Below are 24570 nucleotides of genomic sequence, written 5' to 3'. Positions count from 1 at the left end.
TATGGCGTTATAACCGGGATAATCAGATGATAATTGTATCCTACTGGAAGTATATGGCGTTATAACCGGGATAATCAGATGATAATTGTATCCTACTGGAAGTATATGGCATTATAACCGGGATAAACATATGGCAATTGTATCGTACTGGAAGTACATGGTGTTGTAACCGGGACAATCAGATATTAATGTAACTGGGACGTCAATACATCGTGACGAGAACATACGTGACATACCATATGCATATCATGAAGAACCTGTCGACGAAGGGCAGTAAAACCACTCGACTATCACAGTTAGTATTAAAACTAGCGTGGAAACTTCAAAATAATATTATCACTATTTGGACAGTACAATAAAAAACATGCCATAGATCGCCAACAACTGAAGTTAGATCACCACACTAAAGACCATGGGGACTTACTGTACTTCTGCTACCTGCATGGTCCCTAGCTGGATTTACACCATTACCTCGGCTGCCGGCGACTGTATGCAAGATTAGCCACAATTTCAAATGACACATATTCTACGGCTAAAAAAGTGGAAGATTAAATCTGACTTCAACTGTTTTAGGACTTACCCCATCAGGAGGACAATAATTTTACGGTACTTCAACCCCCTTCGAGGATACGACCACTAACAATCTTAGATGCTAATTCAACTAACAGTCATAAAAGATTTATCTATTTACAAGTCACATAACAGATCTAATTCTTTTAGAAACGCAATAATTAAATGAGAACTAGCATTACTAAAAATATCCTTCATAGTTCGTGATTTAAAATAGTTATCCCTTGTGATGGAATACTCAACACAGTCAAGCAAAACATCTTTCATCACAAGGGATACAAAACGAAGGATCCTCACCTTTCAGCAAATATTTATGTGTATATCTTGTGTGGCCAATACGACATCGTCGTAAAATAACCTTTTCAAATCTGGACTGACAGCCCAAGTAGGTGTAACCAAGATACGGTTTTATTTCATGTAATTTATTTATACCTACTTGAGTGTCCCACCTCTTCTGCATCAGATCACGGATGTAAGATCTAATGGTGACTTTATAATCAGTGTATGGAATAAGAAGTGGTGTCACAGATTTATGGAGTGCTGCCTTGGCAGCAAGATCGGCCAAAGTGTTACCTGAGATACCAACATGGCTAGGTAACCAATAGAAGACGATGCCATATTGGCCAGTAGCAAGATCATTATAAAGTTCAATAATTTCAATTAAAAGTGGATGCTTGCAATAAATATTTTTAATTGCCTGAAGGCAAGAAAGAGAGTCTGAATAGATTATTTACTGTTTATGTTTAGGGTGTCTTTGAATATGTTTAAGAGCCGTTAATATGGCGTTGGCTTCAGCTGTGAAAATAGAGCTGTAATCCGGTAATCGAGAAGATATTGTTCTGGATCCAATGACAGTGGCACAAGCAAAAGCGCCACCATCCTTGGACCCATCTGTAAATAAGGATCTATAATTGCTATATTTATGTTTTAATTGATTATATTCTTGTTTATATTGTAATTCATTTGTTTCTGATTTTTTTAATGGGGTTAATGTTAGGTCGACCTGTGGCCCAACCAACTGCCAAGGAGGAGAAGAAAGAAGACGGGAAGGAGCTATATTATCCAGCTCAATCCCGGCAGCAGAAATAAGTAATTTTATACTTAAACCAAGAGGCGGAACGAGAGAGGATTTCTTATTGTATAAATCCTCATAGAGAGGATTGAAGACACCTTCATATGCAGGGTTTGACTCATTGGAACATAGTTTTGTGATATACTGTGTATATATATATATATATATATATATATATATATATATATATATATATATATATATATATATATATATATATGGCAGTTATGGGCGGACATACACGTATGTTTGATTGATATAAAACATTAAACTGACCAGTGGTGACGTCATAAAGTTGATAGATCCCAACCCAGGAGCGCCTTGCTTGTACAGACAGTGGCAGTGAAGATTTGAATTAGTGAAAAGGTGCAAGAGTGGCTGCATGATATCTACCTACCACCCTTAATAAAAGTAAGATCATATCTACCTACCACCCTTAATTAACGTAGGAAGACACTGACTGTATATCTATTAATAGGCATGTGAGTGAGTGAGTGAGTTTAGTTTTACGCCGCACTCAGCAATATTGCAGCTATATGGCGGCGGTCTGTAAATAATCGAGTCTGGACCAGACAATCCAGTGATCAACAACATGAGCATCGATCTGCGCAATTGGGAACCGATGACACGCGTCAACCAAGTCAGCGAGCCTGACCACCCGATCCCGTTAGTCGCCTCTTACGACAAGCTGAGTCGCCTTTTATGGCAAGCATGGGTTGCTGAAGGCCTATTCTACCCGGGGACCTTCACGGGTCTAATAGGCATGTGTTAAGATGAGTACAGTCAGTTTCAAATTGACCAGACCTGATAAGATAAAAAAGAAATAACATACCTGCAACGCTAAGTGACTGTTAATATACAAATATCCATAAATATCCAAATATGAAATTATATTCCTCCAGCTCCAATGCCACAGTTAATATACAAATATTCATAAAATTGATAAATGACTTTAGACATGCCATATGTACTATGTACATGAGTGTCATATAATGGTATGTATCTGCCAGATATAGAATTCTGAGGATGGTTTAGGATGTCACAGAACAGGCTGCTGCTGCCCTGGCTCAGGATCATAATCGCATCATACGTCTTAATGCTTGCTCAGCATCAAACGTGCTGCTTGTATAATTGTCTTGTGTTGCTTGGTGCATATCTATTCATGTTCCTAATAGTTCCCATCACAGATGGTACTAAATAACTAAATAATCAAAATAACTGAATATTATAAATCTGCCAATGTGTGAGTACGTATCTTATCCGGGTTTAAAGGATAACATTTCCTAAAGTATGCATCCCGACATCTTTAGGTCATTTATTCAGCGGGTAATGTCATTCAGTTTATAAGATCTACAATAAACTTGCGATAAATGCAGAACGTTAAGCTTCCTCTAACATGCAGGATTAGGTAAAACTCCAGTTGTATTGACTTGTTTCATTTTACACAGAAAGGAAACAATCCAATGCATAATACTAAATCGCTGAGATCCACAAAACTTAAAGACAGAAACTACTGTCTCTTCTATAGGTTATTTTTTATTTCATGGAACAGCAATATTCCAGCGTATCAAATCTAACTTCAATCTAAGCATGAGAACTGGCTTCTTAGCTTACACGCGCAGATCTACACAGACTGCATTCGCAAGTTTACATACAGACAGGCGCAATTTTACATATCACACACGCATAGCAACTTTACATATATACACACACGTTTACTTTCAAATTTACAAAACACACGTACAGTTTACAGAACAAACACGCTAGAATTTACATAACAGGCACACATCCACATTTAATCCACATGTTTACACAGCATCCACGCGCAAGTTAACATTTATATATCATACACGCACAAGTTTACACAGCATGCACGCCAACGTTTACATAGCCCACATTTACATGTTATACACACGCATACACATAATCCCTCAAGTTTACATAGCCTACAATTACATGTTATACACACGCACACACATAATCCCTCAAATTTACATAGCCCACATTTACATGTTATACACACGCATACACATAATCCCTCAAGTTTACATAGCCTACAATTACATGTTATACACACGCACACACATAATCCCTCAAATTTACATAGCGTACATTTACATGTTACGCACACACACACACATAATCCCTCAAGTTTACATAGCCTACAATTACATGCTATACACACGCACACACATAATCCCTCAAATTTACATAGCTTACATTTACACGTTAAACACACGCCACACATAATCCCTCAAATTTACATAGCTTACATTTACATGCTATACACACGCCGCGCATAATCCACGTTTACATAGGCTACATTTATATGTTATACACACACACACACACACACACACACACACACACACACACACACACACACACACACACACACACACACACACACACCCTCAGTTTACATAGCTTATGCGCATGTGAGTTTCTCATTCTTGTTTTCTCACCTATGCACAGTAAATCTGTGTGAATATCTTACAGTTGTCTGGGTAGATGATTATTGTCAAGTCGGAACGATTATATCCCTGGCTGCCTAGCGATACACGTTCTATAAGACAAATCAATCCTTGAAAGCGTCAACAGTTAAATGTTTAAATAGTGGCCAATAGTGATATACAAAACATTGTGGTTGAGCCCATTCAAAAGTACACACACAACCTAATAACACAGCAGAGACTGTAACAAACCATTAATGGCATTAAACGCATTTGCATGCAACACACTACCTCTTTATTGCAACATCCTGAATAAACTGACAAACCAACCGTAACAACGGAGCCAAACCAACCGTAACAAACGAGCAAATCTGATTTAAATCCCCGATGAATAGATCCTGGAACAATACACAATGACCATCACTTCCCGAACATAAATAACAATGGAAAAGCCAAAATAATTCGTGAGAGTTTGATCGATGAAGCCTCTAACACGCTTAGGTTGCGGTGAGCAATTTCTAGAATAGTAAAGTAGTCTACAATTCCTAGGAAACACTGAATGTCCTTTATTTCCAATCTCCCCTAGTATGTGCCTCGTGAATACTTATGGTTGACAAATGATTATACAGGTTCTTTGAAGCAGGTGCACAACAGAAGACGTATTACTGGTCTCATTGTGTCGACTCGTCATGTTTGGTGAAATGGTATCAGGTGAAGGCATATTCTGGAGCCTGTATTTGGCATGTCTGCAACATTTCACTGCGTCCTGTGTCCAAGTCCAGTTCTCACTGACTGGAAGCCCTACAGGGGAGATATTCTATGGTCATCTACTGGACAGGATGATGACACAGACGATGCTGGATTGTGCCCGGAAGTGCTCTGGTGTACAAGGATGTGCTGGCTTCAGCTTTTACCATGCTAACGGCACGTGTGACATGACATCTCTGCTCATGGAAGCAGCGACAGTGACGGAGCAGGGATTCTCATCATACAGAAGACATATGGAGGGTACGTATCTGCAGCACATGCTGTCCTGACAAAGCTAAATCTAAGAGCAAACTGTGTTCAGTTGAAAGGTTCTTAAAGGATCATTTTCTTTCCAGATTAGTTGTTAAGAACCTTCTCTCTTAAACTTTCGGGAAAGTGGTAGTTTTGGACAATTCCACTGGGTAATAACAGACAAGAGGGAAAAGCTATCGCATATAAAGACTGTTGCCATGAAAACCAGAAGGTCATTTCGTACATGCATAGTTGAAAGGCATTTCACTTCAGCAGGACAATGTTTCAGGATGTTTAAGTACGTTACATAATTTATACAGAATTTGGGAGCTGTATATATTTGTGCAATTATTGGTATTAGTTATTGTCGTAATCGATGCATCACGGTGTAATCGATGCATCACGTGGCACTATTAATACTGCTTACCACCAATAGCTGCCGCCATAACTGCAGTAATGGAGGCGAAGATTTGTAATTTCAGCAGTGCCAACAATGTGCCATTTTCAAATGACAGTTCACAACGTCGCTCTCGGCAAGACTGCTCGTGTCAGTTCAACTATATACACACAATATCCGGCAGCGCTAGCACTGACCGGAGGATGTGCCTGGAGCGCATACAGTACCGACCCCTGGTGGAAGGTGGACCTTGGTCAACCCTACAAAATACATACCGTTCAAGTAACTTCCTCGGAATATTGTTGTGGTGAGTACTTTTTAACCAAGCGCTATTGGCATTACGTTTGCAAAAGCGCAGCAGCTATATAGTTTCTACAATGAAAGAGGTCATAGGAAAAACTAACATTTGCCTTTTTCAGTTTTGTGGGGTTGAGATCATTGTCTCATTATATATCTCTCATATGAGGCAACAGAAAGACCCCTCAGTGTAAGAAATATTACGATAAATTAATGTTTGATGACGATATCTTAAAAGACGTAATATATCCAGTTATAAAATGAAACATACAACTTTATCGATGGCAACGTCTTTGTTATTGCATAAACGTTTAAATGTTGATCCGAACAACGTTATCAAGACCAGCTGGGGACTAAGAACAACGAATAGCACATGTGATAAAGCCACTAGACAAGAGTCTTGTGAATCACTATATGTATATTTCATTTTTGACTCACTAACTTCTAGAATGCCGATAGAAAAACATCCAGTTATGTGCATCTGTTGAGTTATCCATAGAAGATTAATGGCCATTTTTATCCATCCTACAATACCAGCCAACTAAATGTTGTGTGAGAGTGAATTTAGTTTTACACCGCACACAGCAAATATTCCCGCTATATGACGGCGGTCTGTAAATAATCAAGTCTGGACCAGTCAATCCAGTGATCAACAGCATGAGCATCGATCTGCGCAGTGGGGAACCGATTACATGTTTCAACCAAGTCAGCTAGTCTGACCACCCGATCCCATTGGTCGCCCCTTACAACAAGCATAGTCGCCTTTTATGGCAAGGATGGGTTGCTGAAGGCCTATCCTACCCAGGACCTTCACGGGTCTCTTCAGTAAGAACACTGTCGAGTTCTTGTAGAGTTGGCTGAAGGGAAGGTGTAGGGAAAGGGAGACTTATACTTCTTTTTCTATGCTTTACATAGAGCTGAGGTCTGCTGACCGGAAAAGCCAAATGCTATTGCCGAATGAAGGCTTCAGCGACCGTTGTACGACGAGATCGTGCATTATTCCATGAGGAGGAAGTCAGTTTCCTCCAGCTTTACCCACAGTTCCCCAGTGAGCCCACGCTGTAATGGTTGTTTTCGGATACGTTGAAATTCTTCAGTCTTTTTTATTATCTACGCTACATGTGGACCGTCCGTCCCTTAGATATGTGAATGCTAACCTTCCGAAACCATATCTGGCCTCCTGGAAACTATTATAAATTTGAGTATAAACGTTTTGCCAAATTCATGTCACTGTGCGGCTGATCACAACGTCTCCCTTCAACAAACACAACTATGTAATTTCTCGTTCGTCTAACGTTTTTGACGCTGTAGGGGAGAAGTTTCATTACACTCCAAGACAGCTAGTTTGTCAAAGACATCACGTACAAACATCTTCCTTTTATCTTTTCAACACTATTTGGTATTCTAAAAGTTTATCCTTATCAAGCTTTGAGTAGTGTATCACTGGATAAACGATCTCTTCATGGCAGAGTTCTATCTTCTTCATTTTAATAAGGTTTTTAATAAGTCTTTATTCTTATTTTCAGTATCATTTGTTCTTTAATTTATAATCTAAAGTAATATCTGTGATATGAATGTTTTTTATTTTTTTTCAGTATGTTTCAATTAATAATCATTCATCATGGATGATGAGAATGACCGCTGTGATAGTTAAGGCCATTTCCATGTCAGTTGACTATACAACTTCTTCCCTGAAATCTCACCAAAAAGAAAGACCCAAAACGCCAGTACTTGAGACTTGATACTTATTTATAATAGCTGAATTTTCTCAAATTTCATTTTTAAAATAGTCACCCTGACAGCGCTATTGAAAAACTTAAAGTCATGTCAGCTGCCCTGTTACAATGTAATTTGGTATGTAACATGTTACGAGATTCGCCCATCTCTAATGTTCGAGTTTTGACTGTTTGAATAAATTTGTACTGTGACTTGTCGTTTACTCGTCAACAATTTTCTTAAATTCTCTAAATATGCATGTCCTCACACTGCAAACGTCTTCTGTGACGGCGCTAATCAAACTCACTCAACAAGCAGGCAATTGATATGAAGATTGGATACTAGTATTTACGTGTGAACTTTGCCCAATGGCGAGCGTAGTCTTTGTACAATGCGTGAACTATTGTATCGATCCTGTATTTCTTTCCAGCCAACGACCCACTTTCATTCCTGGAAGTGGCCCTCGGAAATGGCTGTTGGTCGATGACATCCTGTCCGGACCAATGCTCCAAAACGTCAGGTCTCATTGAAGCTAACAGTGTTCAGGAGTTCTCCTGTCTGGGATTGTCTGGGTCCTACCAGTATGTCGAGCTTAGGTATTTTGGAAACTCCTTACGGTTGAGAGTATGTGATGTCAAGGTCATGGGTCATTAAACCCTCGCGTGAAACTGAGATAACCAAGTGCTCTATTATTCAGATCCTGCCTACATACAATAATTTGAATTACATCACATTTCAGATAGTCATACGTTACCTCATTGGTCACTTCAGGCATACAAAGTCCTATTCCCAACCTAAGCAACTGCACCATTTGTCCAAAACACATGAACATTTTTAATTTTTTTAATTTACAAAATAGTAGAACTTATTATCTACTATGTCTGAAATATAACGTAAAGTATTTGGGGACATCCTATGTACATTTGTTCCCGAGAGTACAGGAAGAAACATTCTGCTTCATGAACTAATATAAAATCAGGCCGATGCAAACCTTAAATGGATGAGTTATGGGGGAACAATTTGGATGATGTATTTGATCGTTCTGGCTGCATGTTTGCACTGCCTATGATCACATATGTATTTCATTAATTGGTCATTACAATTGAACTCCGACAAGGTTCGGTATAATATTTCACATCTCAAATGGACTATTGTAGCATATGTTTATTCACCCAGCAAGACAAAAATTTTCTGTTAAATATGACAAAACTCAAACATCTTACAGCCTCAAGTTAAAGTTGATACCCTCGCGAAACATGAAACAATTTTCTTACATTTGCAATGAAAGTTTTATGTGTGTCAATAAATCCTAAGAAGTGCTATGCTTGCTTAAATAACAATGTCCACATGTTTAAAGCTGTCGAGGTAGGTTATTTATGTCAGTGCCTTTTTTCAATCCTTGGGTATTCCAGATTAAAATATTGTAGCTTGTCTGCATTTCATAATACTTGACATTCTTCATAGTTTGTTTAAAGGATAGTTCAGATTTGTGTGTTTCCTGTTGTAGTCGTCATGTTATAGAATTTTTTTCAAATGCATGTTGTAAAAGGCTTTGACTCAAATTAAAGTGCACACTTGGAACCTGGCGTGTCAGAAAGATTTGCAGAGGGCCGTTCATACATTGGAACCGGTTGTAAGAAGACAGGACAAAGCTTATATTTCAAAGTCCGTCACTAAACCTTCACTGGACGCAATGCGTACACGTTGTTACAGTAACAATAAATTGGTTTAAATCAAGGGTTGATTAAAGTTTACTTTTCAGTGATCTATATCTTGAAAGGCGATGTTTTCCTGCCTTCCTGCAATTAAATTCGAATGAAACATTTTAAAAAGTATCGTGCTTGTGTAGGAATCCTCTTTGTATGGTCACAATCTTTCAATGTTTTAGTTGTGGTTCAAATTAAAAGCATCAATTTAGGCCAAGCGATGAAGGTTCTATAAACCAATAAGTTCCGATCGTAGTCAGTGAACGCAGTAAAAAGTAAAGAGAGAATTGAATTACTGCCGCCTCTGCCACTAACAGTCAGTGCAGCCGAACTTTACAACCGTTTAGGATGTACACTTCTTGATGGAACCAGCTATGACAACCTGGACCATTAGCGATTTAATCCCACGACCAGACCCTGAAACAATACACAATGATTTGCAATTCCCCAGAGCAGTCTCGACCGTCACGCCAACAACTCAATAAACACTTGGAACAACCATGTGGAAACCTCGCATGTCTATTAAGTGTATGTCTAGGGTAAACAATTGCAGTAAACAAAAACAGTGATGCAGTCAACAAATCCTAGGAAACTGTTTGGAAATAGAGGCGACCCTGTGTTTTCAATCTCTTCGTGGAGGTGTTGATCACTATGTTTTGAAGGATAGAATGAGTACACACAAATGTGTCACGTGAATAGTGAAGGTTTACAAATGATTGAGTGTGTAGTTAGACGGAATCCATTTCAATCCAAATTTCACTCAATGGTCATGTCACCCACATTCTTAAAATTTGCACTTCGTACTTCGGGTGACAAACAACGTTTCATACCTTTTCTATTGGTCCAGTGGTTGTCAAACATAAATCTGACATTGTTACATTCAGTATGTATATACAGGCTACATAAAGAAACTGTGCACACCGAAAATATAGGCACACAGCGTTTGAATACATAAATACAAGTAAATACAACACGTACTGGAGACAAGCAAACACGTATTTGCCATACCTTAACATTAACTTACGACTATCTTAGAGAGCTTCGAAAATCTGGGCGCTGCTTTGTAAATGATTCCGTTACATTTGCATATGTGACAACATCTTCTGTCAAACATACTGTGTTCGTATTGAATGTTTCTTGAGTACACAAAATATTCTCATTATCTCCTTAGCAGTTCTCCTTTCTTGACGCATGTAAATATTTCCAGACATATGCAGACTGATCTAAGTTACTTGAGCTGTAGATTCTTGCTTAAATATGCATAACCAGTTACGTCTACAGCGATGTTTCAGATCCAGTTGACAACAAAGATGTGTGAACAGTTGGAAGCTCAGTTGTCCATGTAAGATTCCACAGTTGTTGAATAGTAACTTCGGGCCAAAGAGAGCTGAGGATCAATTGTGTCTTGATAAAAACGACCCCAGCATTCAGAGTGATGTGAACATTGGTTCTTATTGTGATGTTACTACAGAGAGAGAGAGAGAGAGAGAGAGAGAGAGAGAGAGAGAGAAAGAGAAAGAGATAGAGTATGTGTGTTTTCATATTTGTTATTTATAGTATATTTGGGTGTTTTATGTAGTTATTGAACGTTGCGCTTAAACTGCACATTACGGCGGTCTGCAAATAATCGATAATCCAGGGATTAATATCATGAGTATCAGCCCATGCCTTAAGGTGCGATGGCACACAATAAGCCACGACAACACGTCGATATCATCCTGTAGTCAATATTGTTACTGTATTTGGTGCGGGCATATAATCCTAACGAGAAATCACCATCAGGGATGACTACAGCAACGGATGTGGTCACACAAAATATTTACATACGATCAAAGCACTGTAAAGCGGGTGAGGCGTCTGACTTTCGGGTGGAACTGAACCCAACAAATGTGCTAGAATTTGTATTTCATCAAGAAAGTGCAATCACAAAGAACGTAATTAAGCACCCCTGTGTTTTTGCTATAATAGGTTTTCAACACATATGGCAAATCCATATCTGTACATGGATGGGCCAATAATGTTTAATCCGGAATTTACAGGTTAATATAAACATTCAATAATGTCATTTTGTGCCTTTTACACGGTCAATACCGTGTGTAATCACCATGTGACTGTATGACATCCAGCACTCTCCTCCTCATACTCAATGTCAACCTCCTGATCCCCTGAAGGGGCAGTCTAAGCCATTCCTTGTGTAAAGCAACTTCCACATTCCAGGTTCTGTACAGGAGGATCCCTTTGTTGCAGGCGACAAGGATTAATCTCGGATGCTTAACTAAGTTCTTTGTGTATATAGCTTATGTTACTTTTGACTACTTTCTTAACTGTATTGTGTATTCGTGGCATTGTGTATTCAGATTGATTGCAGTAGCGTGGCTAAGAGAATAAAGCAGCATGTACACACTCCATCGAGTGCGTGATATCTGATTCTTTGTTTGGATGCATAGCCGGTATTGATCATTGTCCTTTGTGATGTATGCGGTGTGCCTCTGTTCAATAGCTGTACGTACACTGTACTAACACTGACGCCTTTTGTGTTCAGATCGCTGTACGTTCAATGTACACGATTTCATGAACCGAGACTGAATCCTTTTCATTGCAAATCATACAAGATAATTCAAGTAAAGTATTGAAACGCCGAGAGTGAGTAACAATGACAGTTGGTGCACGATGCATACGTAACCACGAACAAGTATATATAACGTCCGGTTGTTCAAAGGCCTGTTAAATTTTAACGAGTAGCGTTAACTAGTCCTTAACGGAACGTTAACGTCAAGAGAGCGAAAGCCCGTTGCACACAGCTCCGTCAACTTTTAACGGCCCGTTAGGAACACGTTAACTTAACGTCATGAGAGGTTGAACATTAGCTCACTAACATGCATGTGGCATGCAGCGTTCATGAACATAAGACCACAAAGAAATCTAAGGAATTAAGAAATTTTATTGGTGATTTTAATGAAGTGGAATTACACCAAAGATACAGATTTCGGAGAGATTGACTAAGTAATATCAGCTGGTACACGATGTATAGATGACCACGCACCTGTACATAACGCTGGATACACACTCACCACTATCAAAAGCTTTCAGTGATCTGGAAAGCAGAAATTAAATGTATAAAATTATTTTTGTAACATCGAAATGCTTCACATAGAAAAATACAAAACTTGAGACAACCCCCCGATCCAACTCCAACCCCCACCCCAACTCGAAATGCTTCACAGTTGGGGGGCATCTCAAACCTTTTTGTAATTCTTTGATCCCAGCAGAGACACGAGGGTCTGTGTTGTGTACATTAACGGCATCAGGTTATTCTGGTAGGTTTTGACAAAAGTTTTATAGTGCATACTAATGCATTTAAAATTCATAATAATTTTCCTTCAGCATATTTCCACTTTGCATTTGAGCACCCCATATATTGCCAATAAAGGCGTTAAGGTACTCGAATGATGAACGTAAAAATTAGTACTCAAAATGCCCTGTTAATAAGTCTAGTTCTTTCAGTTTGGAAGTCGTCCCACGTAAAAGTACATAACCATTATACAGCGCACAGGAAGATACGGGAGACGATAATCGGTTGTGCCCGTTGGTGCACTGGTATAGACTCAGTGTCCACTTCCGAAATGTTACAGTCAAAAGACTGTAACAATGGGTACACAGTTCATGTTTGGTTTGTGAGCACGTGCAACACATACTATAATCTGTTTCCAGGCAATACGTTTGTTCTGTGTCCTACAAATGTGTTCACAGCTATCGTAACTATACAGTTTTTCGTATGATTACGAATGGCGCCATCTGGTGTTTGTGATCATCATTACTAAGGCAGTCAGTTATATCAGTCACGGCATCAATAAATGTCTACAATAAAACGGCTTCAAAAGTATCTATGTCCTAAAAAGGTGTATGCTTGAGGTGAATTTGCGTTACGTGGCGTTCAAAAAATCGTTAACCACTGCTTTGAGACACCAGGACAGAATGCCTCTCCACATTAGCGTGGAGTCGGCACTTAGACCATGTGAATGAATGCTTGGAGTTGCAACTATACTCACATGCAAAGGTTGACATGGAGTGTCTTCACTGGTGATCTTTGATTGCACAAAATGTGCAAGGAGCGCGTCATTTTCAAGATAAATAGACAGCATTGTTCACCCTATAAAATCCAGATAATCAAAGGCTTATCATATCCAAATCAGTGATCCCTAAGAATTTCAAACGTAAGAATAACACTTCTATTCATCGTTGTGGAAGTTCGACACTCTTTAGGGGAAATGACCTATGCACAGCTCCTTCAGGAATGTATGGAAAAACAACAGTTATTGTTCTTTTTGTGTATAGGCGACGTTGCGACATAGATTCTAAAGTCGTTGTAGTTTTTTATCCATAAACATTGTCATCATTCTTCATATTCTCAACTTCTGCAATGCCGGTTCAGCTCGACAGATCCTATCAATACGCTGGATTTAGGTAACGTGTCAAGCTGATGGAGAATTGGAAATGGCACGTCACAGTTGATGCAGGTCAGGTGTACATAATCAACTGCTTTAAGCAAAAGTCAGGTGAGTTTATGAAACGACCTGTGTGTTCAGCTAAGTAAATATTGAAACTAAATAAACACAATTTTCTTGACACACATTTGCTCGTCGGTGTGAATTGATCATTTATTAAAATCGCGCGAATGCCTAACGAACGAGATTATAATGAATTCAAATAAATTAACTCAACAGTGCACTCCCCAGCTGTTGATCCATATGAACATAACAATTGCAATTTCTGCCACATGACGATTTGATCGTGATACTGGTCAAAAAAGTCTACTTGTGGTGGGAGTTGTGTTGTAATATAAGGGGTAATGACTGTCCAGCTAAGAGAGAGTGTGTTGTTTCAATCTGTTAAAGATCCATCGCACACATATACTGGGAAAGTCACATACCTATATATAGCTATTCTCAAACAGGTGACATCTAAGTACACAGAAAGAGTTCGAACCCAAGTTTCAGGTTTGCCACAAGACCAAACGTACAGTAAGAGAATTAATGGCCACTCCACAGTCTTTTTAACAAATTGTACAACAGCTTAAAGTGGGGTCGTCATAAGTTTCAGTATACCGGACAACATTTCTCACCAAGAGAAACCTAACGATGAATATAAACAGATTTCAGATGAAATTTGGAAGGCAACCCTTAAAGAAAACGGTTTGCATCGACAGTTTATGGTATTTCTTTAAAGGGCGGTTAACTCTATTTATCAATAGTATTGTGTTAGAAAAGTCCAGCTTCAAAGGCGGTGATAAGGGGTCAAGTATAAACCTGTCCCCGCTCAGTGGCATTCCTTTCATAGCGTTCCAGTCACCGTATATATTTCCATGGAATTCTGTGACATGCATACAAACACGGAGACATGCATAAATGTAGGAAGAGGGATTTAATTGTATGTCGCGAACTGCAGTTGTGCCAGCATCCTGTCCTACGGCCCGTCAAAAGATAGAACGTGCATGAAGGTGAGAAAGTGTGTGTGTGTGTGTGCGTGTGTGCGTGTGCGTGTGCGTGTGTATTTCCGTCATTCTGTCCCTCGGTCAATCTGCCCCAATCTTGTTAATCTCTCTCTCTCTCTCTCTCTCTCTCTCTCTCTCTCTCTCTCTCTCTCTCTCTCTCTCTCTCTCTCTCTCTCTCTCTCTCTCTCTCTCTCTCTCTCTCTCTCTCTCTCTCTCTCTCTCTCTCTCTCTCTCTCTCTCTCTCTCTCTCTCTCTCTCTCTCTCTCTCTGTAGTAACATCACGATAAGAACCACTGCTCACATCACTCTGAATGCTGGGGTCGTTTTTATCAAGATATAATTGATCTGTTCAGCTCTCATCGGCCCGAAGTTACTATTCAACAACTGTGGAGTGGAATCTTACATGGACAACTGAGCTTCCAACTGTTCACACATCTTTGTTGTCAACTGGATCTGGATCATCGCTGTAGACGTAACTGGTTATGCATATTTAAGCAAGAATCTACAGCTCCAGTAACTTAGATCAGTCTGCATATGTCTGGAAATATTTACATGCGTCAAGAAAGGAGAACCGCCAAGGAGATAATGAGAATATTTTGTGTACTCATGAAACATTCAATACGAATACAGTTATGTGTATGTTTAACAGAAGATGTTGTCACATGTCTTCTAACTTGTGACAGGATCGTCAGTGCTGCCAATATGTCTACGGAACATATGACTGTCATCATGTTGAGTTCATCCTTGCATCAGTCAAATTGAGTGGAATATGCAAATGTAACGGAAACATTTACAAAGCAGGGCCTAGATTTTCGAAGCTCTCTAAGATAGTCGTAAGTATAATTACTGTTAATGTATGGCACTTACGACTATCTTAGCGCTAAGAGACTTTCGAAAATCTAGGCCCCGGTATGTGCGTTTATTTTTGAAAAGACTGCATTTTAAGTTAGCAGTTTATTCCATCGCTGTTTTATGCAGCTTGTGCAGAAGCTACGTGTGGAGACTGACATATGGTGTTCAGATGAACAATCTGGCTGGCAGGTTGAACGCAGAGCTGTTCATTGCTCCTGGTAGTCTTGCAAACACCTGGTATGCTGTACTTATAATCATGTTTACAAATGTTATCAAGGTCGTTTTTCGAAGCTTGTAAGAACTTCAGTTTCATCTCTTGAAGTAGAAAAATATCAAGTGTGTCTCACCCCGCAGCAAATAGTCTTGTGCGCCCTTTCTCTTGAAAAAAACCCAAACACTCCATGCAACAAAACAGGTAGAGTACAATAATATAATTACTGCATATGTTTGGTGGCAACGGGAAAAGTTATACATATTACTTATACATTTGTTCGTCGCATATATGAATATTTCAGTCATACACATGGACCGATCCAAACACTTTTTATGAATAATCTAAACAATCGTTATGTCTGCATACTGAATAGTTCTTATCCGGGCAAATTACATACAATCGGAGTTTACCATGTATCCATATCATTCACGATAATAGGGCGGATTCATATTTCCAAAGCCAGTTAGCCACAAATGTGGGACCGTGTGCTAAAACCGTAAATGAATGCTGTCGGCATAATAATAAAATTATATATTTTCAAAAACTGGATAGTTCTACGTTTTATTTTCAAGATGATATTCAAAGTTTTAGTCACTGATTTTATTATGTTTGTTACCATGCTTATTTCGTACATATACTCAACCAAATTAAAAACGTGACGTGTTAAATTCAAGCCTACGACAGAACTACTGTGTCTAATTATGAAAGTACACGTGTATCATACTGCTTTCATCCCGGTGGCAATGTGAAGCGTTTTCCTGTTTTGCAATGTCCACATGCACGCATTCCCATGAATTGCTATCAGGTTACAATGAGTCCATATTACTGTAGGCAGATTCAGTATTGCTTCAAGTAGGCACGGATAACAGACAGTGAGCAAGGAACGTAACGTAATGGAATCAACACATTGCAGAAATGGACAATTAACTGATCACGACAGTACGAAATGGTGTTGTGGTAACATAGAGTGAGTGAGTGAGTTTTCCAAGCATATGGCGGCGGTCTGTAAATAATAGAGTCTGGACCAGACAATCCAATGATCAACAACATGAGCATCGATCTGCGCAATTGGGAACCGATGACATGTGTCAACCAAGTCAGCGAGCCTGACCACCCGATCCCGTTAGTCGCCTCTTACGACAAGCTGAGTCGCCTTTAATGGCAAGCATGGGTTGCTGAAGGCCTATTCTACCCCGGGACCTTCACGGGTTTGGTAACATAGAAAAACTATACAAAACAATGACGACATAACATAACGACGTTGATTAAAACAACAAATACAAGGATGAAGAGGGGCACTTTATATGGATAGACAAGTTCTTTATAACACATATGTATGCGGCGTTTCTACGTCTATCCATAAATATTGTTCCTCTTCATCATACCAGCTTGTAAATGCCACTTAAAGAAGACTAGCAAGTATGATAATATTCACCAAACCAAACTGTGACCAAGTTACCAAATTAGTCCTAAATGGAATCCAATGTGAAAAGTAACCTTGTGTTGGTATATCTCTTTGGTCCAATCGTGTATTTTAATCTGTACCCTTGAAGGTCCGGGTTTGAATTGGTCTTCAGCAACTCTAGCAATTCGTAAGAGGCGAACAACGGGAAGTGAGACTTGCTGGCTTCGTTAACACGTGTCATCGTATGCCAGTTGCGTAGATCAATGCTCAAGCTGTTGATCATTGGATTGACTGGTCCAGACTCGATTATTTACATCCCTCTGCCATAAAGCTGGAATATTGCTGAGAGCGATGTTAAACAACAAACTAAACTAAAACTGAGCATATTCCTACTGGTAACTGGTCTTCGTGGGATATTCCAACAGTGTCACCATCCCCCACTATCAGCGTTGTCTTAGATGACAAACAGTCATTTACAAACTGATGGGTTTGCGCAAAATCAAGTAATATTCAGCCACCTGTTGCGCACTAGACATAAAATTATATGGTTGTAGTGAGTATGTGCGACATTGCGCCAACGAGGTAATTACAGATGTAATTGAATAAGGAGCTCACTTATAACGTTCTTGGCTGCTATCCCATCTATAATTATCACACGCGTGTTCCCTGACACCTAAGAAGACACCTATGGCACAACTCACATAAGGTAATTATTACTTACAAATATTGTTAGCGTCTGTAAACATATGGTGAGGCGACAACACTCAAAAATATGATGGAACTAACATAACATACTCAGTGATGGATCTGGTCAGAAATGTCTGGTCATCCGATCCAGATACTACGCCCATGTCGTTTGTGCTTTGCATGTGTTTGCATGCCGGTTCAGGACATATTCTCTTCTTCACCATATTGTCTTAACTGAATGGAATTCACTCTTTAAAAACCGCATAGGCTAAACATGTAACGTATTTAATGGTATATAAGCATACGCAAGTCAGTGAAGTTGGAACATAGAAGTAGGAAATTCGACCCACAGATGAGCATGTGTATTGTTGCCATTGCCAAAATTAATCCAGTTCACTCACTGCACATGTGTGGACACAAGGGGACGTTCAGGCCAGTACCTATTAACACTGTCCCTTGTAGCCGTCATTGTTCAACACAGCCTTAGAAGGGATTGCAGTAGTCGTTGGATTGCTGCTTGGGGAATTGTTTGTCATTCCTCCGGCAACGCGTTGACAAGGTATGCAACTGTCTGATGGCGATGGTGCCATGTCAGTCAAGTTTGTCCCATAGATGTTCGACAGGCTTCAGATCAGGCGATGACGCACCTGTTATACGAGGTGTGTGGGATCGAGCGTTCTCGTGTCGAAACAGCTCCCCCTGGTGGTTGAAATGTGGAGGTGAGGTCGCCACCATTAGCTCTGATCTACTCCTGTAGGACATGGCTCCCCATACCATGGCGTTCCTCCACCGGATCTATCAGTCTGTCGCAGTTCGGCACGAAACGTTCGTGTTGACGTCGATAAACACGTTGAGTCACGTCCCGTCATTGCTGGAATAAACGCGATTCATCGCTGAACCAAACACGTTCACCAGGTTCTCATACTGTGTTGTGTCTCTGGGCATGGCACTTCGTCCACATTGCACTCAGTCCCCTCAGCTGTTTAAAATGGGTACCCGAGAAGCGGATGTACAGACTTAGCGCTTAGTACCAGCTTTGAAAGCACAATTACGCCATGGTAATAATGTAAGGCCAGAGAGCAGCATCGCGTTGGATTCCAGGCGCATAAATGAGCATTATTTTCTATTATTATTTATGCCTGTACCTTATTGCACGACTGGACGCGTCGTTGTCGGTCTATTCGTGTCAGGACAGGTGCGACGTTTGGTCGAGATGCCTTTTATAGTTGATGCTTTGTCTCATGTGTCCGACACACTTTTGACAAACATTTACAAACACACTTTGGTGTGCGTTTGCAAGCAGTACAGAAACATTAACTCGATATAAACAGCGGAATTGTCTAAATTGTCAAAGTATATCGATATGAGCAGGTTAAAGGGGCTATGCGTTTCTCACTCAAGACCTGTATGTAAAAACAGTTTATTTATTCGATATTTCCGGGATCGGGTAGTTGTCTTGATGACACGGCTGATGCATGTCGTCGTATTTCAGCTGCGTGGGACGACGTTGATCATTGGATTGTTGATCGAGTGCCTGGTCCACACTCGATCCTTTGCAAACAGCCGTCATATAGCTGAAATATTATTGAGTCCGGCGTACACCTAAACTCACTTACTCACTCTGAATAATGGGCTCAATGAATGCGTTTTTTCTTCTTTCCATATGTCGTATAAGATCAGTCACTCGATTCTTTGGCCGCGTCACCTTACTGCTCGAGTTGTATGTATTATTTAGTTAGTTTGTTTGTTTTGGCATTCTCGTTGTACTCAATGTGTCTACTAGAGTATATGTCCTTGTGTTTTAATGTTGAAAAAGTTTATGACATTTTAAAGTGATGTGGAAGATAGAGAGCATAATACGTATGGGACTTCAGTATATTTCAGTATATTTCCAACACTGATAGACTCTATGGAATCAACAGGCAACATGGGTGACAGTAACCATGAAGAGGACTACAAGCAACACTTCTCCCCGCTGCTGTATCTCCAGAGGTATTATTCTGGCATTGAAGGGAATATCCTCCAAGACATTCTCACAACTAAGATGCAGTTCTGGCATGAAGTGTTTGTTGAGGGTATGGCCTTAGCACTTTTACCACTTTGTTGTGTTTTAGGATTAAAAAGTTTCCTGACTAATGTTATTGTTTATCGTGCATTTGAGAATTTTACTTGTATTGTTTTCATATGTTTTAACCCAGTAATTTACTCGGGAGATCTCCTGAATAATAGGTTATACAATTAGAGGTCAGCATTACAGGTATTTTAATTTCTGACTTTTGAATTTCATGATTAGTCAAATGTACCATACGAACAAACTTTTGACATCTGTTAAGAGTTTGGATAAATAAATGAAACAAGCTTATATGTGTCACAAATTCATTACTGGGAGTCATAAACAAATTCAACAGAATTAGCAATAGTAAAAGTAAAACTTGAAAAGGATTAGTGGAAAATGGTCACAAATAACAACATATTTTAGATACATTCAAAGAGAGAAAATAACTGTAAAGGAAGGAAAATTTGTTTTTAATGTGATGGATTCTCGATGGAAAATTGTTTAAAATGTACCATACATTTCCGTGATAATTTCATCACTTGTTGACTTTCAGGATTTCAACTGTGCACAGACTGCCTTTATAGAACATGCCAATGTCTTCACTCATTCTATAGTTTTAAACAATCATAATATAACATCTGTAAATCAAACGGTAGGATTTGAAGCGTTTCATTTGTGAATTACACAAATTCAGGTGTCTGATATGCTCTCTAAAACTAATTACAGGTAAGATAGAAGGACGAAGGTTACTGGACATCGGCACAGGGCCGTCTGTCCACTCTATCATCAGCGCGTCTTCTCACTGTGACAACATCTACCTCACTGATTTCGTCCCCCAGAACAGAGACGCTCTCAAACGATGGCTGCGGGGAGACCTTCAACACAGTTTTGAAAGCTTTTTTCGATTTGTCGTTAACAAGGAAGGGAAAGGGTAAGAACACATCTTTCAAACAGGTTCTGAACAAAAACTCACAGCTAATGCGTGTATGCAACTGTAAGAAATGGCAGAAATGTTTTTAAAACCAACATTTCTCGTTATTTCAGTCATTTGTGCGTTTATAATTTCTTGTGTTGTTTTTTTTTTAATTTGATTGTGTTTTAAGAAATTCGATAGTGTTTTATTATTTCAAGCTTAATGTATATAAACAAAAGAAATGATCATATAGACAAGTAGCTGAAAAACTGAGAAATTTCGATTTTAATTTTAAATTTATTATTATATGACTTTCTCAAATTTCATGTTTTCAAAGTGTGTTGGGTACGGGTGGGAGTAGGTCAACTGCTGAAACATGATATATTTACGTCAGCTGTTCACCTGGATGACTGTCAGTCATGTAGAAATGTACACGTTTATATCACTTGATGATGTTATTCAATGATGGCATAATCTGAGATATCATTGAATATATTATCCCAATATGTACGCAGACAGTCGTGGGATGAACGTGAAAACCAGCTACGAAGAAAGATTTCTGGCATATTTCATATCGACCTGAGACAAGATGACCCTCTAGCTCCAAACGCAATGTCCAAATTTGACATTATAACGTCATCGTTGTGCCTAGAGGCAGCGTCTGACGACATCGCCGGGTACGAGGCCATAGTGAAACGCGTTGGATCATTACTTAAAGATGGTGGCCATGTGGTGCTGTACGGACACATCGGGGAACATATATATTCTGTTGGTGAGCACTCCTTTCCCGTGGTCGGGATCAACAAGGAACAGGTAAAATCGGCCTGGATGAAGTGCGGTTTTAGAATTGTCACATGGAAACAGAAACCGTGTAGAGAGTATCCTAATGCAGATGAAAACTTCCGGGGACCATTTATAATGGTAGCTGAGAAAGTTGGCTGTAATGTACATACATGAAACTGGATCATATTTCACAAGATTTAAAAAGCTGTTTTCTCACTTGTAGTTCGTCAGACGCATGTATTATTGTATATAGATATCCTTGATTTGTATATTTCACATGTTTTGAATCATTTCAATGTACATGTAAAAACCTGCAACATTTTGATAGTCTGAAAAGTCTCGATTATTTCTCCAAGCAGTTTTTTCCTAGTGATATAGTGGGTGAGTGTGATTTTACGACGCTCTCAACAATATTCCAGCTATAGGTCGTGGAATTCTGAAATGGGATTCACACATTTTATGCGTGAGGGAAATTAAACCCAGTTCTACGACGTGACGAGAGAACGCATTGCCCACGTGCCTAAAACACCTGGCATTTAAGACCTGAAAATATCACGAATAGGTCACCAAACGAATAGGTCACTGGTGACATCAGGTGTCCGCATGAGTTAGCATAGTTTCATGCTCTTTGGTACATTTCCGATTCATTTTCAACCGTTCTAAATTTAAACTAAATTTCAGGCCGATTTAACATTCTTACCGTTTATCAACTAGATGCAGGTTTCCCCCTATCACCGCTAAGACGTTCTCGTGGAAAGAGGTACCTTAATAGTGCTGTGGTCATGTACGGTGATTTGGTTCACAGCATGCTATCATTGGATTACCTGATCGCATTTTGAGGCCTCCGTCGTACAGATGGAACACTACTTTGCGTTAAGAAATAAACATAAGCTATGACGTTGTTTTCTTGGAAAACACAGGCCGTTGTCAAACAACCGGGATATGGGTGAATGAGGTCGAATAACAAACGGTCAAGCCTGACCGTGGTTGGTTGTTTAACGCATTACATGACATGTCAAGGAATATTTCGAATCTATTTCTGACGTCTGTCGTAAAGAAGGCGCGTTCTGTTCAGTAAAAGTACGCCAAGGTACAATTTTCAAACTTATTAGGTCCTATTACATAGAGGAGTGAACTTCAAACTTATGTTTTAGTTGAAAAACGTTTTCACTGTCAAAGAATTGTGAGTTTTTAGTAAGAACTAGACAAGATGCATTTATTCTATCATGGCTACGTGAAATGCTCGAATCTGATTGGTTAGTCAATGAAATTAGACGATATACACTGCCGCACTACTTCAGCTTGACCACCAGCATGGCTAATATCAAAAGAACAGACGTGATGGAAATGCAAATAAAACGTTTATTAAAAAATAAACTCGAAATATACAATTCTATGTTTTTCCACCCTCAATTATTAATGAACCTCTGTATCATATTACCTTCTAATATAACAATACTCAAAGTCAATCACAATACACATCCCCAAATATAAACAAACAGTATTTAACATATAAATCAGAAAGACATGAACAAATACATCCATGTCTATACAAAAAGTGCAACAAAACGTCAGTAAACATTCACCTTCCTGATAAATGGTATATTTGTTTCAGGGAAATTCGCAAGATAACAATAAGGCGACACATGAAATTTACGCCACTCGCACTCAGTCACGTCCCATTGCATCGTTAAGAAATACGTCACAAATTCCCCGCTAGGCTGTCCCTGTTGGTGATCTATGTTCACATACTTTGAAAAAAAGATGGGGCACAATCCAGTCCCAAATGATGACACACTGTTCCAAGGAATCACATCTTAATCGCATATACACAAAGCATTGCTTTAGACTAGTACTGGCACTCAATTCGCGCATGCCGGGTTGCGGTCACGTACGTGAAAACATTATCGAAACTCGAAGGCTATCCAAATCAACAGTTTATGATGAGTTATAAGTCTAAGGCGATCAGAAAAATATCTATTCTTTAATTCTGAAGGGTCCAGGTTCGACAGTCAGTCAAGTATTTTCCACTGTCGCCTCAATTTTCAAACGTTCGCAAAATGTAAACGTTGGCTCGCCCGTCAGTTCAATCCGCTGCGAACCCTAATACTTCCAAGAAGATAGAAAGGTCCGGCGATTCTATTATAGAGCGACCACGGGGTACAGAAACACGGCAGACAAAACAATAGGCTGGTATTACATTATTGCATTGAGTAAACGGTAGTTTGTTGCAATGTTAAAAAGATATACAAACGTCACCTGACGCTTCCTTCCCAGACGAGTTCAGTTCGCCTCTCGCCTCTCGCCTCTCGCCTCTCGCCTCTCGCCTCAAGCCGGATTATACAGTGTCTTCCGCAGATGGAAAATCTGCAATTTTAACTGATCGGTTATGGTTGAAAGGAGATTAAAATACCGAGTTGGGAAATTAGTACATTTGAAGCGTTACGCTTAGCGTTTTCACGGCTGGACCTCGGAACAACAACAACAACGACAACAACAACAAATATTCTGACACCCTCGAAGAAACCTATCTGAATAATTCTGAAACGTCTCCGATAAAATTAGAATCGGTTGGGATGTTTTGGAAAATTCAGTAACATGAACACGAACATGAACACGAACACGAACACGAACACGAACACGAACACGAACACGAACACGAACACGAACACGAACGCCTGAAGTGAGCTTTCCGCCACATTGGATAGTGTTTGCAAAATCAAGTTTCGCCAAGGCCGATGATACAATTTCTAGGACGCCTATTACTTCACGTATAGTTCATATTCAGTTGTAACAAATGAATCGCTGAATTCCTCATATAATTTAGAATCAACTTACAAACAGTTCTTGTCGCTAATATCAAGTGTCTAGAAGAAAACGAAACATACTGGAAGTGAAAACGAACTTTGTGAACATAACACAGCGCTTGCTGGAAATGTAAACTAAGTAAAAATCAGAT

General features: G+C 39.4%; 2 protein-coding genes across 2 annotated transcripts; both read left to right on the top strand.

Annotated features, from left to right (window-relative positions):
* The first annotated feature begins 1156 nt into the window (after positions 1 to 1156).
* On the top strand, positions 1157 to 8158 carry LOC137280888 (uncharacterized). Its single transcript, XM_067812078.1, has 4 exons — positions 1157 to 1164; positions 4739 to 5103; positions 5610 to 5798; positions 7935 to 8158. The coding sequence occupies exons 1-4, from the start codon at positions 1157 to 1159 to the stop codon at positions 8156 to 8158; spliced, it is 786 nt and encodes a 261-aa protein (XP_067668179.1).
* Positions 8159 to 19786: 11628 nt separating this feature from the next.
* On the top strand, positions 19787 to 21925 carry LOC137281677 (phenylethanolamine N-methyltransferase-like). Its single transcript, XM_067813078.1, has 3 exons — positions 19787 to 19934; positions 20642 to 20846; positions 21344 to 21925. The coding sequence occupies exons 1-3, from the start codon at positions 19787 to 19789 to the stop codon at positions 21783 to 21785; spliced, it is 795 nt and encodes a 264-aa protein (XP_067669179.1). The 3' UTR covers positions 21786 to 21925.
* The last annotated feature ends 2645 nt before the right edge of the window (positions 21926 to 24570 follow it).

The sequence above is a fragment of the Haliotis asinina genome, chromosome 4 (genome assembly GCF_037392515.1).
Source record: "Haliotis asinina isolate JCU_RB_2024 chromosome 4, JCU_Hal_asi_v2, whole genome shotgun sequence".
Classification (NCBI taxonomy): Eukaryota; Metazoa; Mollusca; class Gastropoda; order Lepetellida; family Haliotidae; genus Haliotis; species Haliotis asinina.
Note: the sequence above shows the minus strand (reverse complement) of the source record. Positions and strands in the feature narration are given on the sequence as shown.